The 22,330-nt window shown below is 44.1% G+C and overlaps 2 protein-coding genes across 5 annotated transcripts; both read left to right on the top strand.

The window, feature by feature from the left end:
- Positions 1 to 104: 104 nt before the first annotated feature.
- On the top strand, positions 105 to 6,519 carry mrpl39 (mitochondrial ribosomal protein L39). Its single transcript, XM_046382273.1, has 10 exons — positions 105 to 292; positions 1,186 to 1,392; positions 1,504 to 1,643; positions 2,273 to 2,372; positions 2,616 to 2,683; positions 3,243 to 3,355; positions 3,530 to 3,595; positions 3,727 to 3,880; positions 4,354 to 4,401; positions 6,354 to 6,519. The coding sequence occupies exons 1-10, from the start codon at positions 256 to 258 to the stop codon at positions 6,429 to 6,431; spliced, it is 1,011 nt and encodes a 336-aa protein (XP_046238229.1). The 5' UTR covers positions 105 to 255; the 3' UTR covers positions 6,432 to 6,519.
- A 2,662-nt stretch (positions 6,520 to 9,181) lies between these two features.
- Positions 9,182 to 22,123, top strand: jam2a (junctional adhesion molecule 2a). 4 transcript variants are annotated; one of them, XM_046382274.1, is made up of 11 exons: positions 9,182 to 9,745; positions 14,273 to 14,338; positions 14,525 to 14,635; positions 15,987 to 16,136; positions 16,265 to 16,452; positions 16,684 to 16,786; positions 17,315 to 17,422; positions 17,573 to 17,588; positions 19,748 to 19,819; positions 20,729 to 20,762; positions 21,013 to 22,123. In XM_046382274.1, the coding sequence occupies exons 1-11, from the start codon at positions 9,697 to 9,699 to the stop codon at positions 21,049 to 21,051; spliced, it is 936 nt and encodes a 311-aa protein (XP_046238230.1). In that variant the 5' UTR covers positions 9,182 to 9,696; the 3' UTR covers positions 21,052 to 22,123. The 4 variants fall into 4 exon arrangements, with proteins under 4 accessions (XP_046238230.1, XP_046238231.1, XP_046238234.1 ...); XM_046382275.1 differs by having other exon boundaries at positions 9,183 to 9,745; positions 17,576 to 17,588; XM_046382278.1 differs by lacking the exon at positions 19,748 to 19,819 and having other exon boundaries at positions 9,187 to 9,745; positions 21,013 to 22,122.
- Positions 22,124 to 22,330: the final 207 nt, after the last annotated feature.

The following is a 22,330-nucleotide window of genomic DNA, read 5'->3' on the forward strand; positions in this document are numbered from 1 at the left end:
CTGATATTGAATTGGAAGGCTTTTTTCCCGTTTGTGACACCTGCTGTCAGAAATGGGAACAACGCTTTGTCCTCTCGATCACACGGACCTTTCGAGCGCCTCACTTCTGTTCCTATCCGGACGTCATTATTCGTTGTACAGTTTACAGGCATGGCGTCCTTCAAGCAGAGGCATAAGTAACGATACTTATTTGTTCCTCTGTCTGCATCTAATTTATATTGTTTTTTTAAAGTAGCTGTAGTAATAGTCTTCACAATGGCGACCAGGACCGTGTCTCAAGCTCTCCAGCGCCGTGAGTAACTGTTAGCTAAATTTAACCATATAGCGTTAGCATGTTAGCTACCTAGGTTGAAATGACCGCTTGTAGCTTCATATTGCAGTTGAATCTGCACAAAGAACTTTTTTTCATGGCATACATTTTGACCCGAGGTAGTGGGGACTATATAATTAGCAACATTAGTGAAGGCTTTCTTCAAAGTTTCAGTGACTAATAGCTATTCCAGTGGAAGGAAATGGAAGGGTGTCATCATTAGCTTTATTAACTACACTTGTCAGTCTCCTGGCATATTTAAATACTTATATATTAAATGTCTTATATCATGTCAGCTCTTTAGTCCGAAATGCCACAGAGAAAGTTACCTTTAATACTTTGCGGTAATTTCAGTTAACCTTACACCTTAAATATGACAATATATTAATCTAGAGTGGCTTTGAGCATCATGTCTCGAAAGGTAGCAAAACCAGGATGTAAATACCCTAAAATCTCCTCGTTTACAGCTTGCCATTACTGTAAACCTGTGTGAATGCAGTCTATATGCTGCCGCGTATTATAAAGCTATTACGTATCCTGAATTTGTGTAATATGGTTCAATCTCCATAAACACTAATGCCTACACTTCCCATAATGCACCCCAGTAACTTGCTTGGTCGCTGTGTCTCTCAAAACCCCACCTTCGAACACATACACACACAAAATAAAAAGTCAAAAATCAGGCTTTTGACATCTGTTGTGATCTCGAGCCCTCTAAGTTGAGACACCATTAGAGTTAAACAGAAGACTTCATACGAACTCAGAGTGGTGCCACTATGACATTAGCCAGGTTTAACGATGTTTTAGTTCATCTCGTTTCTCCCTCAGTCCTCTTTTCTCTTCAAATACATCCATCCATCCTTTTCCATCTCCAGGCTTTGCATCTGCAGCAGCTGCAGTGCGACCACCTCTCGTCGAGGTCCGCAGCCAGCGCAACGCCGTCTTCTCCCGAGAGCAAGCCAGGCAGAGAGCTCTGTACCCTCGCATTGAGAAGATCGAGGTCACCATGCACGGCCCAGGCTTGGATGGCACCCTGCTCGCCATGAACAGAGGAATGTCCACTCCATTGAGCTGTGCCAGACGTGAGTGGAAGGGAGGAAGTTTGTCTCTGTTGGGATGCAATTTACTAAATGTTTTTCTCACTAAGTAAATACTTATTTTGTACTCAAATAAAGTCCTTTTGTTTCCCTCAGACCTCACAGAGTATCATGTGACCAACTCGGCAATGGCCCTGGTGGATGGGGAACCGTGGCCTTTCCACCAGCCTCTCACACACTCGTGTTCACTCACTCTGCTCACCTTTAAAGACAGTGACCCAACACTGGTCAACCAGGTACTCTTACAACAAAAACCATGTTAGTTAATAGGATGTCAGTATGCTTGGGATGTTGAGCATCTCCTGCATTTTCTTTGTGATGTAGGATTTTGATGTATTACATAGTTTGTTTGTTTTTTTTTTTATTTCCATTTTAGGTTAGGCCCAGCTTTAGTAAGACTATTGTGTATGTCTGATGTAAATGATGGGATGAATTCACAGTTCTTTTGCATAAAAATGTATAATCAATTTTTGCTAAAGCCAATATGAAGCTAAGGCTAGTAAAGTTAACCAAATCCAGTAAGTTCTGGTCTTTTTTGTGTGAAATTCCCAATTTGCTTGCTTTGCTTTTCTGTCTGCCTCCTTGAACTCATGCTTCTAGATGTCATATTTGCTTTGGAAGAATTTTAGAGTTCATTTTTGCGCAGAATGAGGTCTTAAGCATTGAATAGTAAAAAGATGTATCTTTGCAGCCAGTATTCAGATTGGTTTAAAAATGGGAGCCAGAAACATCAGCTAACTAGGAAGGAATTGCATTTTTGTGGTAATGAAAACAAGGATATTGAAAGTCTGGAAAAGTCATGAGGAAAATAAGACATTATAACCCCCCCCCCCCCCCCCCCCCCCCCCCCCCCCCCCCCCCCCAGGCCTATTGGCGTTCCTGCACCGCCTTGCTCGGCCAGGTGCTGGAGACGGCGTTCAAGGACGACTTTAGTGTGGAGCTGCTGAACACCCCAGAGGTGCCAGGTATGAGAGCTTCTCTTTATGTCTCCGGATTAACCTTGTACAGCCAGCAGAGATTTAGTAAATCCGTGAGGGTCCTGCATGGTGCTTGACACCATACGCCAACTTTTTGAGACATAACTGAAAGGCTCAGAACAAAATGAGCAGTATTGTCACATTTATGCATAAAAATAATGATTTAGGCTTATTAAACTTAATTATTCATGGGTATTCTTTAGTTTACTGGTTTTGTGTGTTTTCCTGCAGTCACCTCAGGGGCTTTCTGCTGTGATGTGGTCCTCGACCCTCGGCTGGACTCATGGACCCCCTCTGAGGTGTGTGTTGTGATGTGTTTGTACGGTCAAATGCACGGCAATTCCTTGCTGTAACCACTAGAGGTCAGCAAACACAGTTAAAGTAACATTGCACCCAAAATCCATCTTTTAGTGTAAAATTCTGACCTACTGAAGACTTGAAAGGCGGTTGTGCCCATCACAGATAACGCATAATGTCAGTCAGTTAAAACTTTGTTTGAAACGGACTGTTCTGCTCACTTCCTCCTTTAAACTCTGCTTAATGCTATCTTTAGTTATGTGATGGAGCGCGTTAGAGTCTTGCTTTGTGTTTAAAGCATATCACATTTACGGTAAATGTGTGAGACAGCTGGTGATTTATTCAAGTCTTGTTATTGGCTTTAAAGTGAGCTGTTTAGTTGTCGCCAGCAGTTGCAGGGGAGGAATGATTCAGAGCTTTTATTTATTGCTTTGTCTCTTGGATAACAGAAGTCATTTATCTGTGACTGTACCTGATCCTTTGTGAGTGCCAGTGAGTTTTGTTTGGAAAGCAACATGATGATGATGAATTAAAAATAAATTAATTAATTTTCCCCTCCAGGAATCATTGCGGTCTTTGACTCGACAGGCCCAGCAGCTCATCCACCAGGACCTGGCCTGGGAACCTCTGGAGGTGATGCCCTCTGTGGCGTTGGAGGTCTTCTCACACAGCAGGTAGACAGACTCCCAGCTCCTTTCACTGCTGCACTTTTTCCTCACCTCCGTTTGTCTTTTGCCTCCTTTTCCTTATGTTTCTTTGTTTCCTGCACCGCCCCTCCCTCCAGTTTGCTCAGAAACACGATGATTATTGTTGTTGAATTTTTTTCTCTCTCTCTCTCTCTTTCCCAGGTGTAAACAGGAAGAAGTGGAACAGAAAGCTGCACAAAACCCCAAAGGCACAGTGATGCTTTACAGGTGACTCTTCATGCACGTGCCTTCATTTCTGCCTACATGTTTCCAGTGTCAGTTTCGTGTCAAATTATCTGTATGTAAAGGAGGACATATATTTTAAATACCTCCCATAATCTTTAAAATTGTTTTCACAGATGTGGTGACCATGTGCTGCTGAGTGCAGGCCCCCTGGTGGCCAGGACGGGCCTGTGCTCCCAGTACGAGGTGACGGCCCTCCACAACCTGGGACAGGGACCTTGGGGCCTCCACCGTCGAGCACAGGGCCTCTCCCTGCCTCTGCAGCTGCAGGTAGTGTGGAATACGGTGTTCAGTTGTTTCGTTATTTTGTGCGTTTGCGACCAATCTAGGATGAGAACCTCCAGGGAGATAGTTTGTGAGCTGTATTTTAAAATCTTAACTTTCCTCTGAATTCAGTTGTGACTTTCTTTCTTTCTATTTTACAGGAAGTGATTAAAAAGTTTTTTGTGGCAAGTAAATAGTCAAATTTAAAGATGAATATTAGTTTAAAATGCGATCTTTTGGCACCTTTACTGTAGTTAGCGACAAGTAAAAGTCAATTTATTTTGCTTCTTTAACTCCAATGGTTTCTTTCATCGCTATTAATGAAACTGGAGTTGCCATGGAATGGATTATGTATGACTTTTAATTGTTCTCTCAGTATCAGAGCTTGTCCTGTATAATAACAGTGTATGGTGCAGCAAAAAGCACTTCATCTTTGCGTCTGCATGTGCCTGCTAGTCACGTTGTGTTCCTCGCTGCAGGCTCACCACACAGTCTGGAGGAAACTGAGGCAGCGAGCAGAGAAACTGGTAAGAACAGCAAATGTCTCAGTTTTGTTTTTTGTTTTTTTACCTCACACACTCATCCAACACCAGTGACATCAAAGCTGAAGCACTGAGACTGACAGTGTTTTGAGGCAGTGGTCTGGTCTAAGCGCTGGATATTTGTTTAAATTACTGCCCGGGCCCCATGCAGCTCCCTGGCTGCAGCCATCACATCAGAATCCAGAGGATAGGATTCAACGCTTTTTTTTTTTTTAAATCGCTTTTGTATTTTGGCAAAAACAAGTGAGAGGAGACTCTGCGTGGGCTGCATTCGTTCAGGAAAAAAAAAAAACAGGTCTGGTTCTCCTCATGAAGGACGAACTGCTCTTTTCTGAAGCTTGACTTCAAAGACGCAGACGCTAACTCAAGATCCAAGGAGGAAGTATTTTTAAATCCCTCCAGGTTCAAGGCTCTTGTTCTAGAGGTTGTATGCTCGGATTGATGCAGCTGAATCCGCTCTGTCTGAGAAGTTCGACTTTGAGCGCTGAAAGAGAAGCATGAATTGCTCAGATTCAAACTAGGCTACGAGTTAATTTTGGATGGAGACATCTAGGCGAAATATATTTTGCTGCAGCCTTTCTGGCATTCTCTGTGCATCACTGATTGCGTAATGAAAAAAAAAAAGACATACTCATTAATAGACAGACTTGATTTGGCAACTGATGACATACTGTGCTCTCTGGCCTACATTTTTTATTTTCACAGAGATTTGCTTCTTCAGGGAATTGAAAAAGCATTTCATTAAAGACAAAAGTGTGGACGTCACAATTGGACCAACATTAAAAGCAGAGTGTATTTGGATCACGTCTTTGTGGTGGTTTTACAAGCACAGGATTAGGATGCGGAGCTACAGGACACTGGTTTTATGGTCTTAGAGGACACTGGTCCATAATACCACCTGACGCACTAACATTTGCTGTGTCGAGTGTGTGTATGATGTGTGTAGAGGACAGCCGTCCCGTCCTTTTTGTCTCACGTGTAAGCATAGCGTCGCCACTAATCAGCAGAGAAGCTAAAGGATATTTACAGTACGTGCCAGTATTTTCAGTACATATGGACAAACACACATTATAAGCTCCTGACCGACATGTTTTCATTCTTTCTGGGGACAACGACAAGACGCTCGTTTATCTGGACACGTGTTTACAGAGTCTGTCTGTGATAACGCAGTTTGAAACGCTGTTGTCATTCAAACAACACACTTAGAAAATGTTTAGTAACATTTTACATTAGTAGGTACACTAAGGGATTTGGGTTCTGTAAACTGAAGTGTTACCAAAAGTTTCATGAGGAATTTAAGTCCTAAAAATCAAAGAGCTCATTTCACTTTGGGTTTGGGGTTTTGTTTTTGCTCTTAAAGTGCTGTCCTTCCAAAATAATTGCGTCAGTCTGGGAGTGTGGATATACTGTATCTACAAAGTCCAACTGGACAAAAAGAAAAAAAACACACACACACAAGCAGTGAGTCAATCAGACATGAGCCAGATTATCTAAACCGCTTTCTTTGGAGGTAAACTGTTTGAATTTTACAGCTCATGCAGTCCTGTACAGTCGCCCTATCAGCTTTAAAGACTGATGTATTTAGATTTAGTTTGTACTGTAATATTTCATACTGCAAAGATGACAGGTTTGTGTTATTTTGTGCGCCCTCTGCGTGTGTTTCTGTACAGAACTCGCTGAAAGCAGCGAGGCGTGGGTGCCCCCCACCACCCCAACCCGTCTGCCTCCAGCTGGCGCTCAAAACACGGCCGCCCACGCTACAAATAGATGCCTCCACGTCCCTCCAACATCTCTGTGGAAATGTGCTTTTAAATATTATTTTTAGGGCCTACTTTCCAAACTTACATTAAAGACCAGAAATGAGGTTAGGGATGGGATGTAACAAAAATAATAAACATAGTCATTAATGTGGCTTGTTTTGTTTTCTTTTTGCTCAGGTTGACATGTCGAGACTTGAAGAAGCAGCAGCTCCACCCTCTCCTCCTGACTCAGCCCGAGCTCCGAGCAGCCAGTAACGACATCTGCGTAACCTTCCACACACACATACACACTTTGACATGTATCTGACTCTGTTATTTGTTCAATAAATGTGTAAAAACATGGAAAAAGAATGGGACAAACCACTTTCACTTATCTGTTTTCTTATGGAAATCACTGCCAGTTGAAGAGAATCAACTGACGCAACACCACTTTCTTGCAAGACGGACATCTTCCTAGAGGTGTGTGTGTAGGTCTGTGTGTATGTGTGTGTGTTACAAGAGAGACTTTCACACCCGTGGAGGCTTTATAACCGTTCATCTGATTGCTGGTGTGTGGGAGTGAGAGAGAAGAGTGAAAATGGATGCGTGGTTGTCTGTGTGTCAGCAGTTTGCTTAACAACACAATCAGTGTGTGTGTGTGTGTGTGCATGTGTGTGTTGGCTGAAGGTCAGGCAGCGGTGCAGCTGTTGTGTCTGTCACTCGTCAAACAGGTGGCTCTCAATCCTCGGAGTGCGTTCGGAGTCAAGTGTGAGAAAGTGCGAGCGAGCCTGAGGATTTGAGCCATTGAGGCGCTTTTCATTTTGACTTTCCTTTTTTTTTTTCTTCTTCTTCTTTTTTTTTCTCAGGCGTTTTGACACATTTAGACACAACACTCCCGGTTTCTGTCAGAGAGCAGCCTCTTCTCGCACAACAAAACCCTGCCACCGTTCATTATCGGTGCGTAGCTCCCAATCACGGGCTGAAGTTGTGAGGGCACCTTTTTATTGTGTGTTTATAATTAGTGCTGATAATTAGGTAAAAATCAGATTTACGCCATTAGTCAGTCCGTTTTCTTTGCTGGCCAGGGTTCTCCAAGTCTACAGTAAGAATTGTGAGTCATTAATAAAGGGTCATGTATTTTTTTTGGACTGCAGAAATGATTGAAAAAGTTCTAGTATTCAGTAGAGCTGAAACCATTGATTATTTTGTCTATTTTGATAATCGATTAACTGTTAGTAATATTTTTACGCGAGTTTGTCAAACTTTCTCTGGCTTCTTCCGGATTTTCTGCTTTCTGTCATGGCTCATGGCTCTTCATGGCTTCTATCCTAAAGCTGTGCCCTTAACCCCTTTATAAAGCATTAGTTACAATGTTAAAGTCGGGTTTTAGATCTAGTCTGATCTAAAGCTATCAGATGCTCCACCCCTACTGTTAGCTCACCATTTGTGTAATAGTCATAGTACAGGTGGTTCCAGGCAGCTGGTAAGCTTAAATGATTATCAGTGACATAAAGAAAATTGAGCAGCACCCACAGACCCACACCCCTCCCCCAGGAAAACACTGTTTGTCATTTGATCCCCTGCCCCCGTGTGTGTGCGTGTGTGTGTGTCTTTGGACAAGAACATCAAAAAAAAAGTGAAAGATGGCAAGCAAAAATAGAAAAAAGTTCAGATTATTGTTGTATATAATGTTGTTGTTATATCCCTCTTCTCATATGATGGAGAACAAACCCACCCACCCCCACTCAATCACAGTCCAGATCCCTCATCAGAAGACGGTGGAAGACTTAAGCAAGACCCCTCGGGCCAGAAAAGTTAGCCGCTGTGCAGCTGTTGCTCCCACTCAAGCATCCTACTACTGCCACCCCCACCCCCACCGACACACACTGACAATGTGTGAGACACACCCAAGGACATATGCCTCGGACTAAGAGACAGTCACACCACCAGCCGCCAATTGAGATGTTTGAATCGCGCCCTGAATTTCTCGCCACGACTTCTGCTGTGCCTGGGACGCCGCTGCTCAAACATGATTAAATTTGAATAGCTACTAAAACACTGTGGAATAATGCATTCCTAGAAATGAATTTATAATGCCTCACTGTTCACCCTCGTTTGATTTCACTGTGGCGGGACTGACTGAAAGCAGTGAAGGCGTTTGTCGGGCTTAATGACAGCCAAAACAGCGTTCACTTAACACCTGCGTAGTCAATAGTAATTCATTGGAGAAATCATTGATCAGCAGGACTCAGGTTAATGAAACAGCAATGGCTTCCTTCTCTTTTCTCTCCAGCAGTTAGTGAATCAGTGTGGAGCTTCTTACTGAGAAGGGTTAGAAACAAATATACCCACACTGATCTTGGTATAATAAACCAATGAGGGGAAGTGGAAAAAATCACAAGAGTTGAAATATTAGTCAAACATTACCCAATAGAGAAAAGGGTTGCGAAAGAAACATACCAGTTTCATTTCACTTCGCACATTTAGAGGCTTGTGTAAGAGCTTTTTAAAAGTATTTGTGGTGTTTATAATGTAAAAACCCTCATACACTCCAAAATATTGATGACACCAGTTTTTAAACATCTGAATTACTTCTGCACACAATCGGTACTGTAATTGCAGTATGATAAAGTTGTAACCAATAGCTGTGAATCAGTCATGATTGAGATGGTAGTATACCCAGCTTTTAATGAAGAACGAGTTTTGGGTTGCCAGGTTGTGAAGAAATGCTTTGGCTGTTGTTTAAACCCGTTAATAAATCTTTAATAAGTGAGTCATGGACCAGACTTTCTGATATTTCACATAAACCGAAGGGTTCACAACTTGGCAATAAATAATAAAATAATAAAACCACAACCTTGTAGGCAGTGACGGGTTCCTTATTAACAAGTGGTACTATAATAACGTTTATGTTGTGTGTTGATTTGAGACGATCCGGAAATCAGATACATTTGTGAGCTCGGTCTGTGGGGTCAAACCGGGTCTCCCCTCCCCACCCCGCCCCCCGGGGCTAAGGTATGACGGGTGCCACACCTTGTTGCCATGCCCAGTTGCCTCCAGTTATGTTGCCATTTGGTAGTGCAGTGCGCGTCTCGGACACGGCGCTGCGCTCTCGGCGCTCCTGCCGCTCTGCTCGTCTGAAAGCACACTCCGCCCTCCCTCCAGCTCCCATCTCCACCTCCACCTCAGCCAGCGCCGAAACCGCACCACAGACAGGAGACAGGACGTTCATCCGCCGTCTGCGCTTGTAGCCGAGGCACGCCGTTCCCAACCGGACCTCTCAAGCCAAGGAGGGTCTGAAGACCGCTCAGTCCCGGAGGCGCGTCCCGCTCAGCCGTCATCATCAGCTCCGCGCAACCGCTCCGTTCCGTTCCGCGCCGGGCTCGTCCGCTCGTTTCCCCCCTGGAGAACAGCTTATCTCTTGGAAGCTGGATGAATTATTGGAGAGTTGTGAACAAGTGCGAGAAGAAAGCTGCGGCTCGGGATCTTCTTCCTCGCTGCGTCCAGGGAAGACAAGACTCAGCCAGAGTTGTGGACGATAATGGAGGGGACGTCCCTGATTCTTCCTTTTCTTATTTTACTGATGCAATGTAAGTGGCGAGTGGAATTTACATTGTGAAGGGTTTAGTTTGAGTTTCTTTACTTCTCTTGAGAATAAAGCCTAAGACACGGATGGTCCAGGAGCTTTAGGGTTTGTTTGTTTTTATTTAGAATGATTTTGTTCTTACAGTAACTCTGGATAAGTCTTGGCTCAACAAAAGCTCATTTAATGTATTGTACACTTCAAGGTCCTCTTTCTAATTTCGTGTTTTTTGTTTTTATTAAGTTACATTTACAGAAAGAGTTCAACTGCGTTTTTGCCTCGCGTTTGCTTCTGTTAAATCACCTGAAAGCATGAGTTTGCACTGGAATTTTTATTTATTTATTTATTTATTTTTGCATCGTGGCAGAATTACAACATTTAAAGTTAAATATGAAAACTAAAGCTGACGTATCCGCCTTCTGCAGCTCAACAGTTTAGTCTTAGGCTTGTGCTTGACAGTGCAGCCAGTCCTTGGTCCTACAAGTTGGCCCTAAAGTTGTGCTTGGCGCTGCGCCACCCGAGGGCGTGGGCGGCACGCCGGTGGCAGGTGGGCGCCCGTTTTGGCAGAGGAGGTGGCGGAAGCGTGCATGAGGTCACTGGCTTGGATCACCACCAGAAACTTCAAACTGTTTCTCTTCGTGACCAGGTGTTTTTTTTTTTTTTTTGTTTGTTTGTTTGTTTGCAGGGATCTTACCAGGAGTGTGAAATGTCAGGACCCAAACACAAGTAGAAATAGCAAAAACAATGTGTAATGTTTCCCTGATGATCTCGCTTGTGTCACACAAGAAGAGAAAGCTGTGCGAGTGCTGTTCGGATTCCAGGGGAGGAGTAGCAGCTTGAGATGGATGTGATGAGACAGTGAGAGCGACTGATGCACATTTTACTATGTGTTGTCCACGTGTTGCCACCTGTCAGGCCAGCAGGTCACGAGTTCACAGTCCTGCTGTGGACAAACCTGACAGAAATCACTCATCGTGTGGGCAGATAAAGCTGTCAACAGTTTCGCTTTAACAGAGCAGCATCAAATCTGCCTCGGCTCTGCTGTGTGCACGTCGAGCGTGTTGTTTAAAAGAAAATAACAATCCAGGAGGAAATGTTTTGGGTGGGACTTCTGTGGCAGGAGGCCCAACATGTCCCATCTCAGCCTCACAGCTGTTGCTCACAGGGTTGCAGTCATACAGAGAGGCTTTGTTCAAATGGAGAACACACACACACACACACAGGCCTCACCCTGGTTTTCTTCTGTACCCCCACAGCTTTGAACCGTGTGTGTGTGTGTGTCGTCCACATTGACGTTATCTATATCGCACAGCCAGGCAGGATATGTCCTATGGGTCCATCTCCCTTCCTCTTTCATTTGTTCCCTGTTAATTTGAATAAGTGCTTTAATTATTGCTGCGCCGCGCTTTTGACCTCGGCACAGCCCTGGCAACACCCCCCCACCCCCACCCCCCCGGTCTCTGTAACACTCAGTGCGGACCACGTAATGAGAGGAAAGCTGCGTGCCAAGGAGCGAGTGTGCCATCTTTCTATTTTTTGCTCAGGCGTGAGGGGTGGCTGTCCCTCTGTGAGTTTAAGCTGTCGCAGTGTTTTTGTTGATGTTAATGCCACACTCAATTTGTGTGTGTGTTGATGACGCTTTTGATATTGGAGAACTGGAAGCACATTAAAAGCATTATTCTTCAAAAAGCCCATAAAAGCAGTTTTCTAACGCCCGTTTCAGTTTGAGATTCGTGCTCATTAAAATGTAGTCAGATTTCCGCTTAATGACTCGATTAGGCCACCAGTTTTTCCTCTCTGCTCAGGTGGCCCAAGATGTTCAGCTCATCAGCAGCCAGAGTCTGGCACGCCTCTTTGCTTGACTCACTCCAGACAAGTGGTGCCAATCTTTGGCTCTTTCCAGGTGCCAACACTGGCCCAGCTCTGGCCTGATTTCCTCTCCCAGTTTTTAATTTCATTGTCGTTTTTATGCAAAGCTCTTGGTTCAGGGAACAGCTTTATTGTACGGCACTTTGAGAAGCAGTTCTTGATTCCAAGGTGCTGCGCAAAACAAGTTGATTACCTCCAGGATGAAACACGCCTTTTAGGGCGGCGTGGATGTCGTTAGTGGACGTTTAGGTAGCTGTTGTTTCTGTTTGGCACAGATTTTCCATCCCAACCCTGTGGAGAATAGTGGGTCAGCCAATCGACTCAGATCCAGGGACCAACAGAGAAGTGCAAGTGTATCATTATTCCAGCCTCAGACTATACACCTCGCGGGGTCACATTTACACCAGGACGTCTCATTGTAAACATTTGCATATTTCGTAGGCAAAACAGCCACAAAAATTCAGAGCTACACGCGAGCAAAGTGACACCAAGTGCTCCGCGGCTCAACTTTTGCACGCCAGGAACATTTCTTGTGAGCTTCTTGGACAAGAGGCCTTTTACTTCGAAGGGTACACCATGTTAACATTCCCCACCACGCGGTTGTGAAATGATCTGAACAGGCCATGTGTTCGTTGTCTGCCTGCCTCGACGCCTTTGCGGTTTAATTGAGGCCACTGAAGCTGACAGCGTTGGTAGTAGCGGCGGCGGGACCTCACATTCATAGCCTTTTTGCTCTTTTTTTTTTATTATTATTATTTATTTTTTAATGTGTCAGCGCAGCGGTAAAGAGCGGGGATGTTGTCAGCCCTGCTACATCTCTCTCCTCTCAACGAGACACCCTTCAAGGTGGTGGCAGGCTTGGTCTCACACTATGTGACAAGAGCTTCTCCCGTTCACAGTCCTACTGTCTCAGAGGATCTCCCTCTCTTTCAATCCCACTCGCTTCTTTTATTCATGCTTCTGTGGGTCTCTGGTTCCCCTCCCCTCTGCCACGCTCTCCTCCACTCCATTTCATTTGTATTCTATTCTTAGGGCCTGCTCATCTCTCCTTTGTCACCCCCCCCCACCTTGTCCCTTTTTTTTAATCTCATTGTGTCTCCCTCGCAGCGTCTTGTTCACCCTTTAGCGAGACAATGCTTCTCAGAGGGTGTCGAGGAACGCCAACCAAGGCTACGATGATAATCCCGTTCCGCTGCCGCATGTCATCACGCGGGGAAAAAGCGAGCGGGAAGACGGGGCGTCTGGAGGGACGAGCGTGCAGTTTTAATTCGCTTAGACCAAGTGAAGCTGGTGTAAATTGAGTGAACTTCAGGAAAAAGCTTTTTTTTTTTTTTTTTCTTTCAGAAAATGCATGCTGCTTTTGGCAGATGACATTATTATTGTATACCAATGCTGTTTATTTAAAAGCTAATTTAAAAATAGCTGTTGCCATGGAATTGGAGTGAGCGAGACCTTTTGGGTATGCGTAGAAATTGCTTGCTCTTTTTTTTTTTTTCCAGATTGTCCAACATGGCCACCTTCCTGCCTGATTCCCCACTTCCTGCCCTTTGTCTCGGCTTGCCCTTCTTTCTTCCATGTCACCCCTCCTCACAGGAGAAAACTTCTCACAGCAGTAATCCAGTAACAGTGGGCCCTCGCAGGAGGGCACTGACAAACAGGAAGTGGACAACTTACTGTAACATTAGTGCGCAGGTTTTTAAGTTGCCAGATGTGAATCAGTGTCATGCCATTCGTGGAAACAATGGCAGGAAGAATGTGTGTGTGTGTTTGTGGGAGAGGGTGTGTTTTGAATTTTCTTTTTGCTCTCAAGAATATGTGAAGGTGACTCATCGCGCCGAATTAGAAGTTAGTTCGAGGTTTTTCGTAGCCCTTTAATGTTCTAAGTAAGCACCCCTGAGGCCCATTCAACATTTACTAGTAATTTCAAAAATGCATGGCCTTCAGTGCTAAAACCTTTTTCTCTCCCTTCACTTAATTTACAAACTTTTTGGGGGAGGGATGTTAGGCGGCAGTGGTGTGTGTTTTACTGTTCTTTCCATGTTTCAAACCCCCCCCCCCCCCCAGATGAGCTTCGCCAACATTTAACCTGTATGTAACAACAGGATGACTAATAATCTGCCCCATAAACCAATCAACTTGCAGGAAAGGCAGCTTCCTGTTTCCTCTTCCTGTTTGGGTGTGTGTGAGTGGGAGGGGTATCACTGACACACGGGCAGAAGGGAAGGCGAGTGCGGACTGCCTCTTCTTAATGCCCCCCCACCCCCACCCCCCCATTCCATCCCCTCCATCAGGTTAATCTGGACAAGCCTCTGGTGAGGTGCTTGGTGACCTTGTCCTAACCTGCACTTAAATAAACATACGGCAGGATGCTCCTTAACCTCACAGGATTAAAGAGAAGGAGGGAGTAATCCTGTCCTTACCTCAAATCTCCTGGAGAAAGACACTGACCGCTATGTTTGCCTCAGACAGTAGAGTAGAGCCATTAAGCATTCTCCTCTTGCAGTTGGCGGGCAATGTGGAGCACTTTACCCAATTCACCTTGCCCCCTAATGGATGACAAGCGATATTGCGTTCTGAACTGCTCTAACCCCCTCTTATTTTTCTTTTTTTTTTTTCGTTTTATCACCCACCCCCACCTCCCTTTATTTTCTCCCACCAACACCAGGTTCCCTCTCCGTTTCCGTCACCGTGTCGACCAACGGGCACAAGGTGGAGGTGCGCGAGTTTTCAGGTGAGGCAGACAAAGCAGCTCATGTCTTTGCAGTCTTTTTTTTTACTCTCAAGAGTTGCTCCTTCTATCAGATTCTTTCTGACAGGATGAACCATCACGCTATAAATAGACCAAACAGTTAAAGCCACTGATTGAAAGCTTTGCTATTCCATAAATATCTCATTGGCCACCTCCCCTGTATTTCAGATGCGGTGCTGTCCTGCATGTTCCACACAGAGAAAGACCAAAATCCACGCATCGAGTGGAAAAAGAAGGGGAGAGATGTTTCCTTCGTGTACTATGATGGACACTTCAGAGGTGAGAAATCAGCCTGGTGTGTTTTAACCACCTGCTTTTAATCAGTTTATGGCAACAGCTGGAAGGCTGATGCCACACAGGATGAGGGAAGAAAACACCAACCGAAGACCACAGTGATGAATAAACTGTAAGAGACGTTTTAGCACGGTCAGTGGTGTCAAGGCGTAAAATCTTAACCCGTCTCTTACCCTTCATCCGCCTCCTTTGTGGTTTCGGATGTGGATTTAATGGATGAAATAAATAATAAATCATACAGTAGCTTTCACCCGCTCAGTCGCTTTTATAGACGGCGCAGTTAGCCTGACAATTTTCTTAACTGTGTCAAGGTTTTAAAATGCCTCTGACCGGTCGCGTCTTCACTGGCATCGCTGAACGTGCAATGATTTACTGCTTTCACAATGTCAGGCGATTTCTTACAAAGGAGCTGCTCGTAAAGTATTTCATAAATGTATGAAAATTCTGTTCTCCGTCCGGATTATCATCTTATGGGGGGATGTGCAGAACTTTTGCAGATACACTGATGACTAACTAATGGGTTGGGAAAATTCATTCACTTTTTTGAGTGATTTTAGGCCCCAGTAGGAAAAATAAAACCAACCAAAAAAAAGAAATGCACAAGTGCATGCTGGATTCTGTAAACACCACACACACTATATAGACAGAAGTAGTGGGACACCTGACTGTTACACCAACAGACTTTAACAGACTTTAAAGACCTTGCATTCTAAACACACAGACAGCTTTGCAGCAGCTTCCACTCTTCTGTGAAGGCTTTCCACAACATGTTTGAGTGTTTCTGTGTGGATTTTTGCCCATTCATGCAGTAGAGCATTTGTGAGGTCAGACACTGATGGTGGACCAAAAGGCCTGGCTCACAATCTCTGTTCCAGTTCATCCCAAAGGTGTTGGATGGGGTTGAGGTCAGGGCTCTGTGTGGGCCAGTCAAGTTCTTCCACACCAAACTCATCCAGCCATGTCTTTATGGAGCTTTGCTTTGTGCACTGGGGCACAGTCATGCTGGAATAGAAAAGGACCTTCAGCAAACTGCTGCCACAAAGTTGGAAGCATAGCATTGTCCAAAATGTGTTGGTATGCTGAAGCATAAAGATTTCCCTTCACTGGAAGTCAGGGGCTGAGCCCAAACCCTGAAAGACAGCCCCATAAAGAGGTGTGTCTGGATACTTTTTTCTGTATAGGGTACATTTTAATAATATTATATCATAAAGTCTGAATCTTGATTGTGGCAGCAAAGTAAATTATAGATTAAAACATGCACTTGGTTGCTTTCGTCCGCAGTCTGGGAAGACGTCTCCTCTTCCTGAGCTTCCTGACCTTCTTTTCTTCCTGTCAGGTGCCTTTGAGGGCCGGGCGAGCATTGACGGGGCCACAGTGACGCTGCGAAAGGTGACCCAGGAGGACGCTGGGGAGTACCGTTGTGAGATCAGTGCTCCTTTGGACACGGTCAGCCTGGGCGAGACCAACATCACACTCAAAGTCTTGGGTACAAAAATTTTATATATAAATATCTGTATTAAAAAAAATAAAAACAAAATGTTTAAATGTTAAGGAAATTGTCTTTTTCAGGCTTTGTTTATGTTTGTGTAATTCTTACATTGTCCTGACCTCCAGTGCCCCCGCACACCCCGTCCTGTGAGATCCCCAGCGGGGCAGTGACGGGCTCAGTGGTGCAGCTGCGCTGTAGGGACCAGCAGAGCATCCCGCCTGCTACATACTCCTGGTTCAAGGACAGCCAGCCGATCAGCCCGGCACGCCACGCCAACGCCTCCTATCTAATCAACTCACACACAGGAATACTGGTGAGGAATGGAGTGTGTGTTGGGAGATAGTTTACACTGTCTCCTTACAGTATCATGTCTTATTAACAAGGAAATGATTGTGTAAAGTTTTTTTTTAATGTCCTTTTTGGTTTGCTAGTAGGTAGCCTCGCTCAAGGACACTTCTGCAGAGCACAGGCTTCAGTTTGAAGCCCAGCAGCTGAAGACGTCAAAATAAAACGGTTCTTTTTCCCCTTTCTGTCTCTGCCGCAGGAGTTTAAAGCTGTGGCCAAACAGGACACGGGCCGATACAGCTGCCTGGCTTCGAACGGCGTTGGACCGCCCAAGATGTGCGAGGGCAAGCTCATGACGATAGGTGAGTGTGTACCTCTTCCCCCACACCTTTCAGCACTGGAGAAAATCAGAGATGCAGTGGAGGGGAAAAGCCCACTAAACTTAGTTCACCCGTCTCTAAAAATCTGAAGCGCCTTTACAGACTAATTTAAGATTTGAAAGACTACTGTGTCCATTTTGGGACAATTTACAGCCTAAAATAATGCTATTTTGTTTGTAAGGTCTTCAGCTCGCCAATAAATAACATAATGTACTCTAGGTTAATGCAAGCAGCCATTTATGCACTTAATAAATTATAGGACATATTATAGGAGCACGGGACAAGGTATTAAATGGAGCTGCATTAAAATGTAGCCTTCCTGTTTATGTTGATGGTTGGAGACCTTACGTTACCTCTGCTGGGCGTTCATATGCTTCCCCTTATTTTGTGACTTACTGCTTCAATAAAAGGAAATTGGAAATGGCAAACTTTTCTGCATCTATTTACTGCTGCACTTAGAAAACAGACCATAACTCAGTGTTCATTCCCCGTCTCCCTGGTAACGTCCAGAGGACATCAACGTCTCGGCCGTGGTGGCTGCGGTTGTGGTGGTCTGCCTGGTCGTCTTGGTCTGTGGATGCGGGGGATTCCTCTTGCACCGCAACGGATTCTTCAGCCGTGAGTTCGCCTCTTTTGGTCCGGTTTGGTTTAATTCTTTGTCAGCTTGCGCAAACAGGGCGTCAGTTAATCCCGTTTTGATCCCATCCTAAACTAAGTTGACATTCGCTCTGTTTTTCTTTTACATGGCGCTCTTGGCTCATCCATCAGCAGGACACAGAGGAAGGTAAGAGCTCTGTTATTGCATTACCATTGATGTGAGCAAACGCAGGCTAAAACCCTACACGCTCAGATCGGGTGGGGTGGGGGTTGTTGCACTTAGACTGCGTGTCTGCGTGCTGAGTCAGGACTGTGACGAGTGACAGCTGTGGCTGTGTGTGTGTGTGTGTGTCTCTGTATGTGTGTGTGTTGTTGAGCCACAGCAGCGCCTGTGTTTCTACTCATCCAGTGATTGGCACCAACAGATGTAGAAAAAAAAAAAAAAAACATGGGATAAGGTCGTTTTTTTTATTGTTTTTTGTTTTTTTTTTTTAAACCGACCACCGTATCCAGGCTGGAGTACATCTGCTGAAATCATGACGAAACCTAGCAGTGACGGATGATCCAAAAATTCACACAGAGGAGGAGAAATAATCAGTGCAACATCATTCTGGAATAATTACAGGCTGTTAATCAGCAAGGAGGAAAATATTGGCAATAGGCACAATTGCAAGCAATTAAACTGATTGGCTGGGTAATTTGAAAGGGATTATTTATATACTGAAGAGACTGAAGAATGAGATTGTGGCCTAACAGAGGGCTGTTAGTGCAGTGCATTTCCACACAATAACAGGCCCCGTCCTGTAAACACACCAGAGCGGTTGCGTTTTGACGCTCGGCAGGCCACGCCAGACACCACAGAGACACAAATGCATGTCCTCGTGTGACTGTCCTAACTCACTTGACTTTATGTTATTTGATTACTGGCTTGTTACTGTGCAGCGTTTGATGGAGAGTCACTGCGGAGTTCTCCTTGGAGCTGATGCGAAAGCTCTTTGTCTAGGTTAAAGTCTGATGCTTATCCCACTGAGCTAACTGGAGCTGTCAGTGTCAACTTCCTATTTATAGAACAGGCTTCTTCACAAAGATTCAAAGACAATGTGACATGATATCTGATGCACCAATAGCAGGCACAAGTTAACAGAGGAGGAATACAGAGGAAGGATTTAGTTTTTGCCTTTTACAGAAAAATAGTCAGCCGGTTGGGTGGATTAACGTTAGATCGTGTTGACAATGTGAGCTTTTTGTGGCTGAGATTTAAGTGTCAAAGTGTCCCTAAACGATCAGCTGCTCATGTACTCATTACTCGTTATATATATATGTATACTACTTCTTACTGAAGTACACTTTCACAGCTGCAGTAGAAACCTGAAAGAAAGGCAGCAGGAAAGAGTCGCACAGGAAGTAGACATTGTGTACTGGGGTGTTGGATCGCTGCATGTGATTGGCTCACCCTCCAGCATTCCCGTTCAGCCCCGCTGCATCGTGATTGGCTGCATGTCTGTACAGCATTGCTGCACGTTTATGAAATATTAAATAACTTCTAAAGGTTTGCTTGAAAATACTTTTGTACCCGTAATGTTGGTTTTGTGAAGGTTTTAGGCTGGTTTTGGTCATTTCAAGGCGTGTGCTACAGTTTTGTCGCTTTAATCCAACTTCTGTAACATTTGAGTTCTGTTTAGATCGTAGGTTTAGACCACTGTCTACCTACACATGGACATTTGGCAGGTGTGTTGTGCAGTACTGTTGTGTACTCTGTATGTTTCATATTAAGAAGGTTACCTGCAGGGGAAAGACCAATCAGTGTCTTTAGAAACAATTGAAAGCGCAATAGGCTGGACAACGCCTACTGGTCAGTCTGTATGCAGGAAGGGTCCCAGCTCACCCAGGATCCAGTAGGTTTGAGTTACTTATAATTACATAAACTGGATCCTTCTTGTGTCCTTTTATATATTTTGTTGAAATGCAAGCGTCAGCGAAGGCCTGGAACAAGCTGCCGTTATTCAGTCCACCTGAGTAACCAGTAACCTATTTGATGCCTTCCTGAATGCCAAATAAAGCATGAAGACATGAATGCTTAGATTAAGTCTGTAAAATACAAGTACAAATGAAATCCACTTTACAGAAATCAGATTACAGCGACCAACCTGTATTATCATGCGCATCCTTTGAAAGTACAAAAGCCCATTTTCAAGCACGCCTTTATGAATGATTTAATATTCCACACTAATAACCTCTCCAGACTCCATAAAAGCATGGTGTGCAGTGTGAGTACAAAATTACCCCCCCCCCCCCGCCCTCCCCATTGCTGAATCTTTTTCAAAGCCAGCACACTGACCCCTACAGGTCATTTTGGATCTCCCAGTGTCCTGGTGCAGCCCACATCAGCAGCCAAACCCTGCACAGAACAGAGGACACGTGAGTGTGACCCTTAGGCCGACAGATGTATGTGGAAGCCGTTAACAGCCATAATAATTTTTGGCAAATTGTCATATTTAACCATGATAGAATACTTAAAGCAATAATTTTATGTCATTTTTTTGTAAATGTGGCTCCCAGCGGATGTTTTTAGCCCTCGGGAGACAGCCAAGCTTTCCGTCTTTATGCTAAGCTAACAGATAAGCGAGTGGAATCAATCTTCTATCTGCTTGAAAATGTATTTTTGAAAACTATCTGATGCACATTTGAATTTCCTCCTTTCACATTTCTAGTGATGCGAACAAAACCCAAAGTAAATGTTTGAAAGCTTTCTCAGTTCAAACCTTATGTTTATTTGATTTTTTTTTTTTTTTTTTTGGAATTTCTTTGAACACACTCAGATAATAATAGGATTACATGCTTTGATCATATGGCTGACAAAAGGTAACAGAGGTCTGATTGGCTGATCCTAACATGTCGTGTTTTGTGAACAGAAGTGAAAAACTGACAACTGGGGATGATTGTGGGCCAAACTATTTCTCAGTCTGGTGCCATAACTTTGTGCTGGTTGCCTGAGGGGACTGTAGCCAAAGCACATTTGTCAAAAAATTCTTTTAAGTGTGCAGCAGTGGTTAGATTTTACGATTGGGTTTTCTCTTGCGTGTAACATAGAAGAATTTTGGCTGCTTTTTGCTTCCATTGTCAGACCAGCAACTTAGTAGAATCCCGCTCAGTCGTTGAGAGTTCAGACTTTCCTTTTCACCCATTGGGGGGGTTTGCCATGTATGATGTGTGTTATTTATGCGGGGCAAGATATGACTCAGGATACAGCTGTCCGCCTCGAGTGTCTTCTCTGCTCTGTGACTGCGTCAGACTGTCCGATGTGCTCACCATGTCTTTGTCTTTCAGGTCCAATGTCAACTACATCCCTCCACCCCAAGAAGTAAGTTTTCTTCCTTCCTCCTCTTCCTCACCACATCCCCCCCCCTCCCCGCACCCCCCTCGTGTTGGGCTCTGAGTGGAGACATGGGCAAAGCGCTGAGTTAGGCACAAGAGGCTCACACTTAGCCTAATGAACGTTGTTGTTGGTTTTGATTGAAATCATAACACCGCCACCGAGAGCCATAACTCTGATACGAGCGCAAACAATTCAGTGCTTAAATTACGTCTTTTCCTGTGTCCTTTTCCTACAGCCCCAGGATTTCAAACACACCCAGTCATTCATGCTCTGACTCCTTTTGAGAAGACATCATCCTTGTGATAAGGTGCCAACACTGGATTCTCTGGATTCATTTCCCTCTCTGGACTCTGAATGAGATTTGATCTTCCAATTTTGTGCTAATTTCAATCTTCCTCTACCACTCCTCTCCGGATGGGTTATGGCAAGCAAATTTGCAAGGCTTCTTCTTACTCTCTTGCTTTGCTGTGTGGGTCGTCTCTGTCGTTGACGTTTTCTGCTCTTCTGGGAATAAGTACACTTTCGTGGCACTCTGCTCCCCCCTGGTGGTCAGATGTCGAAATTCCAATTGATATTTTCCAAACGATCCAGGGAGCAGCAGAGCTTTCCCCACACCTTGTTTCTTCCCTCTGCAGGCCTGTCCTTCCTTTTTTTTAAAACTACCTTTGTTTTTCTTTACCAAAGACTGACTATTTCCTTTAAGATTTATTTGCTTTAAGATATTCAATCATCACAAGGGAGATCTCCTTAAAGCCAAATAGAAAGTATTATTTTCAATCTACACGAACGTAAATGCCGTTTACCTCAGCATCCATCTGCCACATAAGATCCTCATGATCTTAGTAACAATATGGAATCAGACCAAGAGAACAGGAAGTCACTCCAGCCAATTATACTGAGACCAACCCCATTCCATCCTAATGTGCCTGCATGGTCTTTTTCTATATATAAATATTATATATACCTTGTGCCTTTTTAATTTGTCTGTCATATTTATCTATGGATCACAGTTTTTTGTAAAGAACTTGCCTTACTTTTCTGTCTTTATATTTTTGTGCCACGATGTTTATCAAAACCGAGTGTCTGTTTTTAGCGTGTGAATGGATTGTTCAGAGTTTTATTTGAATGGTGTAGCAGTAATAAAAGGTTTTTCTATTCAAAACCCAACTTTATCATTATTATTGTGATTACAAACAGTGCTATTTTGCCCCTCCAAGTTTAAATTATCCCAGGTTTTGACAGACATGAGGAAAACTGCACTTTCTGTCTATGCACCTGGGTGTTGAGTGATCTGCAAAAATGTCTAAAATGAGACACATCTATATCCACTCCGCTGAAAGGAATGGCATCATAAAGGGTGTGGTGAAGGATGCTGTTGTGTTTTTTTTTTTTCTTAAAGGTGCAATGTGTAAGAAAAAAAATATGTATGTGTATAATGTAAAAAAAAAAAAAAAAAAAAAAATCATCCACAGTATGAACAAACACCACTGCTGACGTCATGTCAAGGACACTGCAGACATCTACTTAAGTTAGCATGTTAGCCAGCTAGCAAC

The sequence above is a fragment of the Scatophagus argus genome, chromosome 24 (assembly GCF_020382885.2).
Source record: "Scatophagus argus isolate fScaArg1 chromosome 24, fScaArg1.pri, whole genome shotgun sequence".
In the NCBI taxonomy this organism is placed as follows: domain Eukaryota; kingdom Metazoa; phylum Chordata; class Actinopteri; family Scatophagidae; genus Scatophagus; species Scatophagus argus.